The 13594-nt window shown below is 38.6% G+C and overlaps 1 protein-coding gene across 1 annotated transcript; it reads left to right on the top strand.

The window, feature by feature from the left end:
* Nucleotides 1-1331: 1331 nt before the first annotated feature.
* Nucleotides 1332-13215, top strand: eci1 (enoyl-CoA delta isomerase 1). Its single transcript, XM_061973700.2, has 7 exons — nt 1332-1457; nt 2108-2233; nt 7186-7313; nt 8698-8844; nt 8918-9039; nt 9160-9338; nt 12730-13215. Exons 1-7 carry the CDS (start codon nt 1415-1417, stop codon nt 12894-12896), a joined length of 912 nt encoding a protein of 303 aa, XP_061829684.2. The 5' UTR covers nt 1332-1414; the 3' UTR covers nt 12897-13215.
* Nucleotides 13216-13594: the final 379 nt, after the last annotated feature.

Raw genomic sequence — 13594 nt, 5'->3', positions numbered from 1 at the left:
AACAGTTTAAGAAAAAACTTTCTCAACCAGCTATTGCAAGGAATTTAGGGATTTCACCATCTACGGTCCGTAATATCATCAAAGGGTTCAGAGAATCTGGAGAAATCACTGCACGTAAGCAGCTAAGCCCATGACCTTCTATCCCTCAGGCTGTACTGCATCAACATGCGACATCAGTGTGTAAAGGATATCACCACATGGGCTCAGGAACACTTCAGAAACCCACTGTCAGTAACTACAGTTGGTCGCTACATCTGTAAGTGCAAGTTAAAACTCTCCTATGCAAGGCGAAAACTGTTTATCAACAACACCCAGAAACGCCGTCGGCTTCGCTGGGCCTGAGCTCATCTAAGATGGACTGATACAAAGTGGAAAAGTATTCTGTGGTCTGACGAGTCCACATTTCAAATTGTTTTTGGAAACTGGACGTTGTGTCCTCCAGACCAAAGAGGAAAAGAACCATCCGGATTGTTATAGGCGCAAAGTTGAAAAGCCAGCATCTGTGATGGTATTTGGGTGTATTAGTACCCAAGACATAAGTAACTTACACATCTGTGAAGGCACCATTAATGCTGAAAGGTACATACAGGTTTTGGAGCAATATACGTTGCCATCCAAGCAACGTTACCATGGACGCCCCTGCTTATTTCAGCAAGACAATGCCAAGCCATGTGTTACATCAACGTGGCTTCATAGTAAAAGAGTGCGGGTACTAGACTGGCCTGCCTGTAGTCCAGACCTGTCTCCCATTGAAAATGTGTGGCGCATTATGAAGCCTAAAATACCACAACGGAGACCCCCGGACTGTTGAACAACTTAAGCTGTACATCAAGCAAGAATGGGAAAGAATTCCACCTGAGAAGCTTAAAAAAATGTGTCTCCTCAGTTTCCAAACATTTACTGAGTGTTGTTAAAAGGAAAGGCCATGTAAAACAGTTGTGAACATGCCCTTTCCCAACTACTTTGGCACGTGTTGCAGCCATGAAATTCTAAGTTAATTATTATTAGCAAAAAATAAATAAAGTTTATGAGTTTGAACATCAAATATCTTGTTTTTGTAGTGCATTCAATTGAATATGGGTTGAAAAGGATTTGCAAATCATTGTATTCCGTTTATATTTACATCTAACACAATTTCCCAACTCATATGGAAACGGGGTTTGTATATATATATTTTTTTTAAATTATTATTTATATTTTTTGTTTTATTAAAATAACAAGTTAATCTAACTGCTGCTGAGTTTCCTTTAATTCTGACTCATTTTCTCGAGCAAATTTGCATGTGCATAAAAAAACATCTCTCAAACGAACGGCTCACACTTGGGAATCGGTTCTCATCGTCCACTTAAAAAAGCCGTTGAAAAGAGTCGATTCGTTCGTGAACGTCACGTCTCTACTCGCGCACACAACAAAAATGGCTTTGAGGGCAGCTTTGAGAATTAAGTCCGCCTTACCAGGTACGTCGTTTTTATGTTGTTTTACAATACAGAGAGCACGTTTCATCTTAGACCTTGATACCCATTTAGAGAGTTTGTTTAAGGTTCGACCGCTACTATAAAGCTCGGCTAACTAGCTAGCCGTTGCTATCTGCTTGACAGAAAGTGGAGCAAGGGTCATATGTTTTTGTCCTACTTGATAACTAACTTGGACATTGTTTGGTCTTCATCCTTACCAGTCACTCACCGATAACATTTATGTCTTTCTTTCCAAACGTTTGTTTCACATTCTCAGACCAACACACTACAAAGGTGTCCAAAGTGCAGCTATTTTCTGCACCGCAAATACTAATAGTAAAATGACAATCGTCATTAGTCAAATGTATTCTTGTATAACGCAGCGATTTGCTTTTTCGCTTATAAATCAAAATATTATCACCATGAATTGATTTACGTGGACCCTGACTTAAACGAGTTGAACAACTTATTCGGGTGTTACCATTTAGTGGTCAATTGTACGGAATATGTACTGTACTGTTTCATATAATGTATTCTCTTCCTTTGCAATCTACTAATAAAGGTCTCAATCAATCAATCAATCAAAGACGCAAGTTGGCAACACGAGATTTTGAGCATTGCATTTGTTTTTCTGTGTGTGTGTCAACATCCAGGTCTTCTCTCTCAATTGTCCTCCAGCAGCAGTCATGGCAGAGTGTGTGCGTCCTCTGTGTTTGTCTCACAGCAGAGAAAAAACTCCACAACACCCAAAATCGCGGTGGATTTCGACCAGAGTACAGGTGAGTGTTGAAAGTGAAGCATAGCTGTGTCAATATTTCACTTTAAGGGGGAACTGCAGTTTTTTTTCACAATCCCTATGTAGGACAAAAACACATGTACCGTATTTTTCGGACTATAAGTCGCAGTTTTTTTCATAGTTTGGCCGGGGGTGCGACTTATACTCAGGAGCGACTTATGTGTGAAATTATTAACACATAACCGTAAAATATCAAATAATATTATTTAGCTCAGGGGTGTCAAACTCAAATACAGAGTGGGCCAAAATTTAAAACTGAACAAAGCCGCGGGCCAAGGTAGAACAAATTAACCTTTTAATTGGGACCCAAACAAGTTGTGCATTGAATATTGAACAAGCAAGGCTTATATAACTTTATAGTGACATGCAAAATCGAGTTTCAAATAATAATAATAATAAAATATCAATGGTATATCAAATACAATTTAAATAAAAATTGAATGCCTCTTTTTTATTTGCAACCATCTGAGGTAAATATCAACATTAACTTTTTCCACAGGCTAATAAATTTGAAAATAAAATAATGAATAAATCAAACATTCAAGCCTTGAAGTAGCAAGAGAAAGTGCATGAATAAAACGTTAATTATTGCTCAGTTTGCTACTGATTTGCTTTAACACTGAATATGGAACAAGCAACGCTTATATAACTTAATAGTGCAAAATCAGCTTTCAAAAAACAAACGAAAAAACATCAATGGTATATTAAATAAAATTTAAATAAAAAATTTAATGCCTCTTTTATTTGCAGCCTTCTGAGGTAAATATCAACATTAACTTTTTCCACAGGCTAATAAATTTGAAAATAAAATAACAATGAATAAATCAACCATTCAGGCTTTTTTACTGCTCAGTTTGCGACACACTGATCTAATCTGATGTGCCGAAGCCAGATACCTGCCATCTTTTCTGGGATGCTAGTTCATTAATGTCGGGGCTCAGTTGGGCGGGGTTTGGTGGTAGCGGGGGTGTATATTGTAGCGTCCCGGAAGAGTTAGTGTTGCAAGGGGTTCTGGGTGTTTGTTCTGTTGTGTTTATGTTGTGTTACGCTGCGGATGTTCTCCCAAAATGTGTTTGTCATTCTTGTTTGGTGTGGGTTCACAGTGTGGCGCATATTTGTAACAGTGTTAAAGTTATTTATACGGCCACCCTCAGTGTGACCTGTATGGCTGATGATCAAGTATGCCTTGCATTCACTTATGTGTGTGTAGAAGCCGCATATATCATGTGACAGGGGCCGGCACGCTGTTTGAATGGAGGAAAAGCAGACGTGACGACAGGTTGTAGAGGACGCTAAAGGCAGTGCAAAAGGCACTGCCTAAATATTGTTGTCCGAGTGGAAATTGGGAGAAATTCGGGAGAATGGTTGCCCCGGGAGACTTTCGAGAGGGGCACTGAAAATCGAGAGGGTTGGCAAGTATGAGTATTAGCGGTGAATGCGGTGTTACAGCGGCACCGCCGCTGTATAATACCGGCGGGCCAGCTCTAATGTTAATTTGATATTGCCTCAAAGGCCAAATGAAATTACACGGCGGGCCAAATGTGGCCCGCGGGCCAGAGTTTGACACCCGTGATTTAGCTCATTCACGTGAGGGACTAGATTTATACGATTTCATGGGATTTAGCGATTAGGAGTGACAGATTGTTTGGTAAACGTATAGCATGTTCTATATGTTATAGTTATTTGAATGACTCTTACCATAATATGTTACGTTAACATACCAGGCACGTTCTCAGTTGGTTATTTATGCCTCATATAACGTACACTTATTCAGCCTGTTGTTCACTATTCTTTATTTATTTTAAATTGCCTTTCAAATGTCTATTCTTGGTGTTGGGTTTTATCAAATAAATTTCCCCCAAAAATGCGACTTATACTCCAGTGCGACTTATATGTCTTTTTCCTTCTTTATTATGCATTTTCGGTCGGTGCGACTTATGCTCGGAAAAATACGGTATCTTCATTTTTTTTTTAATGCATTCTAAATCGTAAATAAATGCTAGCAAAAGTAAACAAACGACAGAGCCAATGGGAGCTCCTCTATTGCGTCCCCCAAAAAATATCCTAAAAACTTCAACAGTACTCTGTTTACATTTTGTGACCTGAATACTAAACAAGTATTAGAGATATTATGTTATCATGAGCGCTAATGTTAAGGACCTATTTTTAGCGGAGCATTGATCACAGAGAAGTAACTAGCTAAAAAACAGGTTGGTCAACCTTGGCAGCCAATTTAGACACAGATGGCAAGAAAAGACACACCCGCATTTTTTGGTGAGGATTATGTGTATTCTTTAATCTAAATGGGAATATAACAACATTCTAACAGTTGTCATCCCAGTGAGAGCAGACATTGTACAGTAAGTGATTGTATATTGTGTTTATGGTCTCTCATGAAGTTTGTCATGATTACCTTAACCTCTTAAGGCCCAAGCTGTTTGTTTACATGCTTTTTTTATTTCTCTTTGCTATTTGGGCTTATTGGACCCTCATTAGAATAAAAACTAAGAACCATCTTTTTATATGATGTACTTAGTCTATAAATAACAAACGTGTACTTCATGTTTAGTGACATTCTAATTATTATTTTTACACTTTTGTTATACTCTTCTGACACCAACAGATAGCGGTATAGGTGTCCACATAAGGGCCATAAGACCCCAATTCAGTAGTGTACACAATTTTGGAAATAAGAGCTAAAAGGTGCTGTCCACGCGTGTGGCCACTCAGGCCTTTAGAGGTTAAATACCTCTAAAGACTATAGGCCGCTACTTTTTCCCTACACTTTAAACTCTGCGGCTTATAAAATGGTGCGGCTAATTTATGGCTTTATTTTGCTGACAACCATTATACAGTTTGAGGAAAGAACAAGTAAATACACTAAGTTGTTTTATTGTGCAATGGCGTCATCTTTTTGACAAGTTTGCTGACTGCAGTTGCTGCAGTGTCTTTCGATTTAATGCTTTCACCTGAAAGTAGAGTGCCGCTTAGTCTTCTAGCCGTCTATAGTGTTTTTACTCAAATGGATTCTGCATTCAAAACTCCAGGCAACGTTTGTAAGTTTTATAGTATAACTAAAACTGTTTATACTTACAAAACTGTCCCATGTGTGTTTTCATGCATATTTGTACACTACATGCTATTTTTACGTAATGCCTCTACCGTCATTAGTATTCGCCAATATGCTAACACATTTACGAGTGTCTTAGTATTAATAATTTACAACAGCATTCTTTTTGTATTGTTTCAGTTTTATAAATTCCTCAGTAAATTCACCACAACGTCACCGTGGAGTTATTGAGTCTGTTTAGCTGATTGGAAAGCTAACTTCCGGAGCTAGTGGGTCCATGACCATGACTTCTGTTTTGTTTGATCAACCCTTTTACTGCCCTGTTACAGGCATCGTTTGGAAACAATTATGGTATGTAAAGAAACTTCTACCGAATTTTTTTGTGTAAATATTCATTTTGCAGCGTATATACAGTATTTGCGGCTTTTAGTCCGTTGCAGCTAATACATGGGAAAATATTTTCTCGTACATTTAGTGAGTGCAGTTTATATACCGGTGCGCTCTAAACTGCGGAAAATACAGTAGAAGGTGTTGTTGTTGAAGAAAAACGTGAATTTTGTGATGCGTCTATGAAATGAATGCCGCGCCGTATGCTTAAAATTACAAAAATACTTGTTAAAAATGTTTATTATGAATGTACCACATTACATATATACTTACAGTGTGTATATAAAAGGATGATGGAGGTGTTTGGATGTTTTTTAGAGCGGTATATAGGCGGTATAGAACGACTCCGATTGATCCATTTTTAGCTGACTTTTTCTTACATTTATTTACGATTTAGAATGCATTAAAAAAAAGTGCTCTTGCCTTACCTGGGGATTGGGAATGATTCCAAAATTCCATAAAAAAAGTGTAGTCCCCCTTTGAGTTTAATTACCAATTTGCACCACTGCAATGATGTAATAGTCTAAATTGCATAATTGGTCATGAAGTGAGTGAAAAAACATGAAAAGCAAAACAAACATGTATTAGAACTACAAATACACTTTATTCTGTTGCGTATTTTCGTTGTTTTTTTTTTACCCCCCAAACAAAACTGAGCCACCAGGGTTGCGCAATATAAGTTATATACATTTGGCAGACGATAGATGTCAGGTTCAAGCACTGATGACATCTATTAAACAAGACAAAAGGCAAATAAATTAAACAGAGACCGAATTCAATTTGGATTCAATTGAGGAGACACGTCTGGACACACTGTACCCTTGTACAGTATCTCAGCACGCTCTGCCAAAAGATTGCACTCCTCCTTCTTTATTTGACTTTCTCCCCCTACCTGACCACAGCTGCTTCCAGAGGGAAGTGGGTCGTAAACAGCTTTGCCTTTGGTTACCGAACAGTTCAAAAGAAGAGGTCGTAAAATAGTTCAAAAAGAGTTCCATAAAATAGTTCAAAAAGGGTTCGTAAAATACTTCAAAAAGAGTTTGTCTGGAAATTGGGCAGATCCTGCCATCTGTCCGCTTTGAAGTCACAGTGGAGTTTTCCGAGCCTTCCTCCTGGTAGGCCCCAAAGACAGCTCCCGTCCCCCTGTCAGGAACTCGATGTAATACAAAGCTTTTGGGATAATTTAGAAACAATTATTCTAACAATAGACCTTTCAATACAATCGTCATATGGTGATGATGTATGTTGACACATTCTCGCTGTGTCCCGCAAACGCAAGCGTCCTCAACACAATGCAGCATCCTCGCTAGTCGACTATATTTGCAACCAGTGTGTAGTCCTCCTAATGCACAAAGTCAGCTGGGAGAGAATCCACCGCCCTGTAAGTGTACAAAATGACAACGGCCCCGAACCGTGTGTTTATTGACATGCTAATTCTCTTGTTGTGATAAATGTGTTTGTGTCATATGCATCTGCAGGCGTGGCCGTGATGCGTATGAAGAGTCCGCCAGTCAACAGCCTCAGTTTGGACTTCCTCACGGAGTTTTGCATCAGTGTGGAGAAGCTTGAGATGGACAAGAGCTGCCGAGGCCTCATCATCACCTCGGTAACACCTACTCCTTAGATCAGGGGTTGGCAACCCAAAATGTCGAAAGAACCATATTGGACCAAAAATACAAAAAAAACAAAATCTGCCTGGAGCCGCAAAAAATTAAAAGCCTTATAAATGTTATAATGAAGGCAACACATTATGTAAATATCTACATTATCTAACTATCAAAATGACTGTCGCAGGCTGACGCAACTCTTTGTTGACAAAAATGTTAAAATGTAATATTTATTTTACACATTTTTCAAAATTGGAAGACAGTAGTAAAACAGAGGCTTCTTAGCGGGTGAGATAACTCCTGGAAATTACTGGTTTAGAATGGCCAAAGGTATAGATGTGTGTGTCATAGTTAAAGGAAACGGCAGGCTGTCTTCTTCTAATGGATTTATTACCATCTTTGCAAGCTGGGTAACGTTTGCTGTGGTCTGGAACAACATGGCACACAAACAACTATCACAAATGCAGCCAATATTACATACAGATAATGTGTCATGAGACATGCAAATATAATTTAAATACACAGAAGACAAAAGTAAAGGAAATTAAATATGTACATACAGCTAGCCTAAAAAGCATGTTAGCATTGATTAGCTTGCAGTCATGCAGTGACCAAATATGCCTGATTAGCACTTGAAAGAAGTCAATAACATCAACAAAGCACATGTTTGTGCATTCACGCACACAGCATAAAATGTTTGGTTGACAAAATGAGACAAAGGAGTGGCATAAAACACATCTTTCTGTGTCAGCGTCAGAGAAAGTTGTGCATAAAAAAACAAACTACGGTGAGTTCAAGGACTGCCGAAATTAAAATTGGTGCTGGTCAAATATTCTCATCAGTGAAGCATGTTTAATATAAACAGTGGGATTTCTAACATTTAGGAAGGTTTGTGTCATGTGTGTCCTACATAAACCATATTAAAACAAAAAATTTAAATTTTTTTCATTTGCATACATTTTTCAAAAAGCTCCAGGGAGCTACTAGGGCGGCTCTAAAGAGTTCAAGAGGTAGTCACCTGAAATTGTTTTCACTTCACAAGTGTGCTTGAAGCTCATCGAGAGAATGCCAAGAGTGTGCAAAGCAGTAATCCGAGCAAAGGGTGGCTATTTTGAAGAAACTAGAATATAAAGCACGTTTTCAGTTATGTCACCTTTTTTTGTTAAGTACATAACTCCACATGTGTTCATTTGTAGTTTTGATGCCTTCAGTGACAATATACAATGTAAATAGTCATGAAAATAAAGAAAACGCATTGAATGAGGAGAAGGTGTGTCCAAACTTTTGACCTGTACTGTATGTTTTATAATAATCCCATTAATTAATTCAATAATTATTAATTTGACATACATTGAGTTCAGTCCATGCGTTCTTTGTATGCAGAGCTTGCCCAATGTCTTTTCGGCAGGACTGGACATCATGGAGATGTATGGCAAGAGTCCAGAGCACTGTGGAGAGTTCTGGAAAGCTGTCCAGGAGATGTGGCTAAAACTTTACAACTCCAACATGGTGACGATTGCTGCCATTAACGTACGTACAAACGGTATAATCCATCATATCTCTGTAATTAGAGCAAAGAAGACAACTTGGTTTTCTATTACAGGGCTCCAGTCCTGCAGGGGGCTGTCTGATGTCCATCACATGCGATTATAGAATAATGGTGGACAATCCACGGTACAGGATCGGCTTAAATGAGACGCAGCTTGGCATCGTTGCGCCTTTTTGGTAAAAATTCACCATCATGTTAATGAAAATTGTGGCAGTGCTGTTTATGATGACACTTCCTCTCGTATCAATGAAGTAAAGTACCATCTAAATATATCCTGTACCATGTACTGCTGGCAGGTTTAAGGATACCATGAGTAACACAGTTGGCCACCGGACCACTGAGATGGCGCTGGCTCTGGGGCTGCTCTACAACCCAGCAGAGGCTCTGAAAGTAGGACTAGTGGATCAAATAGTACCAGAAGATAAGCTCATGACCACAGCTGAGCAGACCATGGCCAAGTGGTTGGCCATTCCAGGTATGTCATCCATGTTATAAATATACAGTGGAACTGGTTTATGTTGACAACCAATTTATCAAGTCCTGGCCCACAGTGTTGTTATTAAAAAGTTACCACCACTACTATTGTCAACATAAAATTTGAGACCCAAAGGGGTCTTTTCAATGAAAAATGAGCCCGTTTATGTCGACATAAATTTAATATCGCATTTATTATGACCCAAGTTGTCATTGTACTGTTGAGTGTGCTCAAAAAGTACTTGTATTTTAAAGAGGAACTGCACTTTTGTTTGGAATTTTGCTCATCGTTCACAATCATTGCGAAAGACACAACAACAAAATTATTATTTTTTTAATCCATTCTAATTCGTAAATAAAAGTCAATCGGAGGTCCTCTATTCCGCCCATAAAACCCAATAAAAAAAACATCCAAAAAGCGCCAACAATACTCCATTTACATTTCTTGACTTGAATATTAACCAAGTATGAGTGATATTGTTATTATAAGTGCTAACTCAGACAAAATATTTATAGCGGCGCTGTGATCACAAGCTTGACGTGATTGACTGATGAGCAGCTTCCTTGTTTACTTGCTCAACAAACTTTATTGTAGATCAAAATCATGCCTCTCACCAGGATAGTATAAGGATGAGTAGGTATTCCGACAAGTTGGTACACTTTGACAGCCAATTTAGACCCAGAAATGGCGAAAAAGATGCTTGGTTCCACCCCCCTTTTCTTTGCGAGGATTATGAGTCATTCTTCATCTAAATGGGAATATATAAACATCCCAGCAGTCGGCATCCTAATGACAGCAGACCTTGTACAGTAAGTGATGTTTTATTATGTTTGTCGTCTCATAAAGTCTGCAGTGAGTAATAATCAGTGATGTAGTCAGAAAAAAAGCGATCGCCATGAGCAAAATATATAAATATTAAATATTATTATTAATGTGCCTGTTACTACATTACATATATACTTACATCATGTATATAAAACCTTATAAGATTCTTTATAGGTAGAATAGTGCTAGTGCCATTGGCTCCATTGTAAGCAGAATTTTGATCATTTATTTAATAATTAGAATGCATTACAAAAAAATACATCCGTAGTCATGTCTTTCATAATGATTGTGAACAATAGGCAAAATTCTTTAAAAAAAAAAAGTGCCGTTTTCCCCTTTAACCAAGTTTTATGTAAAAAGTAAACCTTAACACTGTTATATATTTATAGTTTTTTTTCCCCTGAATCAATTCCTCACAGTAACATAAAATAGTCCAAAAAGCAAATAAAATTTAAAAAAAACACTTCGTTTTTAATGAGATGTTTAGGGATATGGAGCTAAATTATGGCCAAAAATCAAACTGTAAAATAAGTGTACTGTTACCAAATTTGGAGACATTGATTTTACTTTGGTGTGTTCAAAGACGGCTAAATAAAGTGAGAAAAGTGAACGTTTGGCGTAGCTCAATGAAACAAAAGGACAAACATGCAAAAACGGTGGACTTTCTAACCTTGTATTGTATTTCTAATTAAATAATTGCGTCCATCGCCTTGGTGGTTGGGAACCTCTGGTGCTTTGAGTCTAATTGTTTTAGTTCCTATGTCCCCTGAAGGCAACGTGAAAGTAAGCACAATGATTCCAGAGCCCTGTAAAAAAAAAAAAAGAACTGAAAATAGGGAATACAATAAGATCTGATTCTGAAAAAGAACAGGAATTAAAGATCTGAGCCCCAAACATATTTGAAATTGAAAAAAGTGAAACTGTAAAAAAAAGAATTGGAATGTGAAAAAAACAAAGCTCATATATCAAAATATATGGAAGTGAAAATTAAAATTAAAATAATTACTCGGAGTAAATAAAAATGATATCCAATCTGGACAGATATGGTGTGCATTTTTTTAATATGCTGATTGAAATTGAAAAGGTTTATGTTTAATTCACAAGTCTATTTTTCAAAGTTTACAAAACTGTTAGTAATTCAAGCTAGCTAGCAATTAGCACGCTAGCTCGCTTCTCCAGTAAATGAGCAAAAGTTAATGGAACCGTGAGTAAAGGAAGTGCGATTATCAATCACAGTTTTACATGGATTTCAATTTGAAACGGTAAAACTGACCGTTGGGAGTTTTACCGCGGTTTATCATTATTACCACAGCCGGTGTGGTGCGAAATTCTGTAAATATTTAGTATCCCCTGCCGCAGGAGCACGCATGGGGGCGGAGCTCTGTGCATTGTCCAGACAGCGGCAGCACTTCCGTGTTATTAGCGATGTCAATGATTATAAATATGATGTATCCCCTACTATCTTTTTATGTGATTAATAACATGAGTCCAAATTCACAAGTTTTTTTGTTGATGATGCTAAGTATCTACAGAATAAAACACATGGTGTTAGTACATCAGTTGAGGAAAATAGAGGGGGGGGACACATTTTATGGAAGCACAGAAATATGCTGAAATATTCTGTATCCTCTAACTTTTTTTGTGATTACCGCATTTTATAAGTATAAGTCGCACCTGCCAAAAATGCATAATAAAGAAGGAAAAAAACATATAAAAGTCGCACTGGAGCCCGGCCAAACTATGAAAAAAACTGCGACTTATAGTCCGAAAAATACGGTAATAAAATTAGTCCAAATTCACAAGTTTTGTACAAAGACAAGTCTGTACATATAATCCACATGTTAGTACATACCGTATTTTTCGGACTATAAGTCGCAGTTTTTTTCAGTTTGGCCGGGCTCCAGGAGATGTGGCTAAAACATCGTCGCCACTGCGATGAGGTGGCGACTTGTCCAGGGTGTACCCCGCCTTCCGCCCGATTGTAGCTGAGATAGGCTCCAGCGCCCCCCGCGACCCCAAAGGGAATAAGCGGTAGAAAATGGATGGATGGATGGATGGGTCGGGTGTGTTTTGACCTCCGCCGAACCCCTGAGCCCGACTCACCGAACCCCTAGGGTTCGATCAAACCCAGGTTAAGAACCACTGATCTATCAGAAGATGAAATAAATAATAAACCAAATTACAGGATGTTATTAATGTCATTTGCAGAAATTAGCAGGCAGGACAACGTGACCGTATACAATAGAGAAGCTTGAATACAAGTATAACACGTCATGTACAGATGATCAAAAGCATTTATTCGGGTAGGAATGTCGCATGTAACACCAACAACATTTTTGACAAAGCATGATCGTAATAATACACATTTTGTATCATTGACATCGCTAATAACACGGAAGTTCTGCTGCTGTCTGAACAAGGCACAGAGCTCCTCCACCGGTAGGGGATACTAAATATTTCAGGGATACAGAATTTCGCACGGCAATCGTTGCATCCCTGGAACATAATCGGGTTAAAGCTCACTCTTGTAGTCGTGATTGAGCCGTTTCCTTGAAATACGTTGCAGACCACGCCAGACAGATCACCAAGTCCATGATGAGGAAGCCGACGCTTGACAAGCTTGTGTCCAAACGAGAGGCCGACATCCAAAACTTTGTGGGTTTCATCACCAAAGACTCCATCCAGAAGTACCTGCGTGGATATCTTGAGATGCTCAAAAAGAGGAAGGCTTAGTGAGAACAGGGAAGGAAGCAAATGAAGGGAATCGGCTGTACGTCAGTGTCATTTTCACTGTTGTTGTTGTTGTTGTTGTTTGATAGGATTTACTTGTTTCGCTGCTGGGGGTCATATTTATATATTGAAGGACTATTCGGTATAAATGGAACTAAGCGAGCTCGGCTCACATAAGGAACATAAGCAGCAAAGCCTCGCCATTAACGTGCCTGTCTAAGCGGTAATGTACCCTTGTTCCGAGCATTGTCAGAAGCTAAGGACTCAAACAAAACTGTTTTCTTCACATCATGTCTAGAAATAAACAAATACCTGCTTCAAACTTTCCTCAAGAATTATTGCATACCTGCCAACAACTACGGTTTTCCCGTAATGCGTACCGTATTTTCCGGACCACAGGGCTCACAATGCTTAGGCGCATTGCCGATGAATGGTCTATTTGTTTTTGTTTTTCATATATTAGGCGCACCGGATTATAAAACTCGTGCAGAACTCTGCTGCTCGTCTGCTAACACAGACCCGCAGACGTGAGCACATCACCCCTATTTTAGCGTCCCTTCACTGGCTCCCTGTGCGTTACCGAATACATTTTAAACTCCTTTTATTTGTTTTTAAATGTCTAAACAACCTCGCGCCAACCTATCTCTCCGACCTCCTTCAGCCTTACTGCCCCACCCGATCCTTAAGATCAGCCGATCAGC

The sequence above is a fragment of the Nerophis lumbriciformis genome, linkage group LG22 (assembly GCF_033978685.3).
Source record: "Nerophis lumbriciformis linkage group LG22, RoL_Nlum_v2.1, whole genome shotgun sequence".
NCBI lineage: Eukaryota > Metazoa > Chordata > Actinopteri > Syngnathiformes > Syngnathidae > Nerophis > Nerophis lumbriciformis.
The sequence above is the reverse complement of the archived record's forward strand: the minus strand, read 5'-3'. Positions and strand labels throughout refer to the sequence as shown.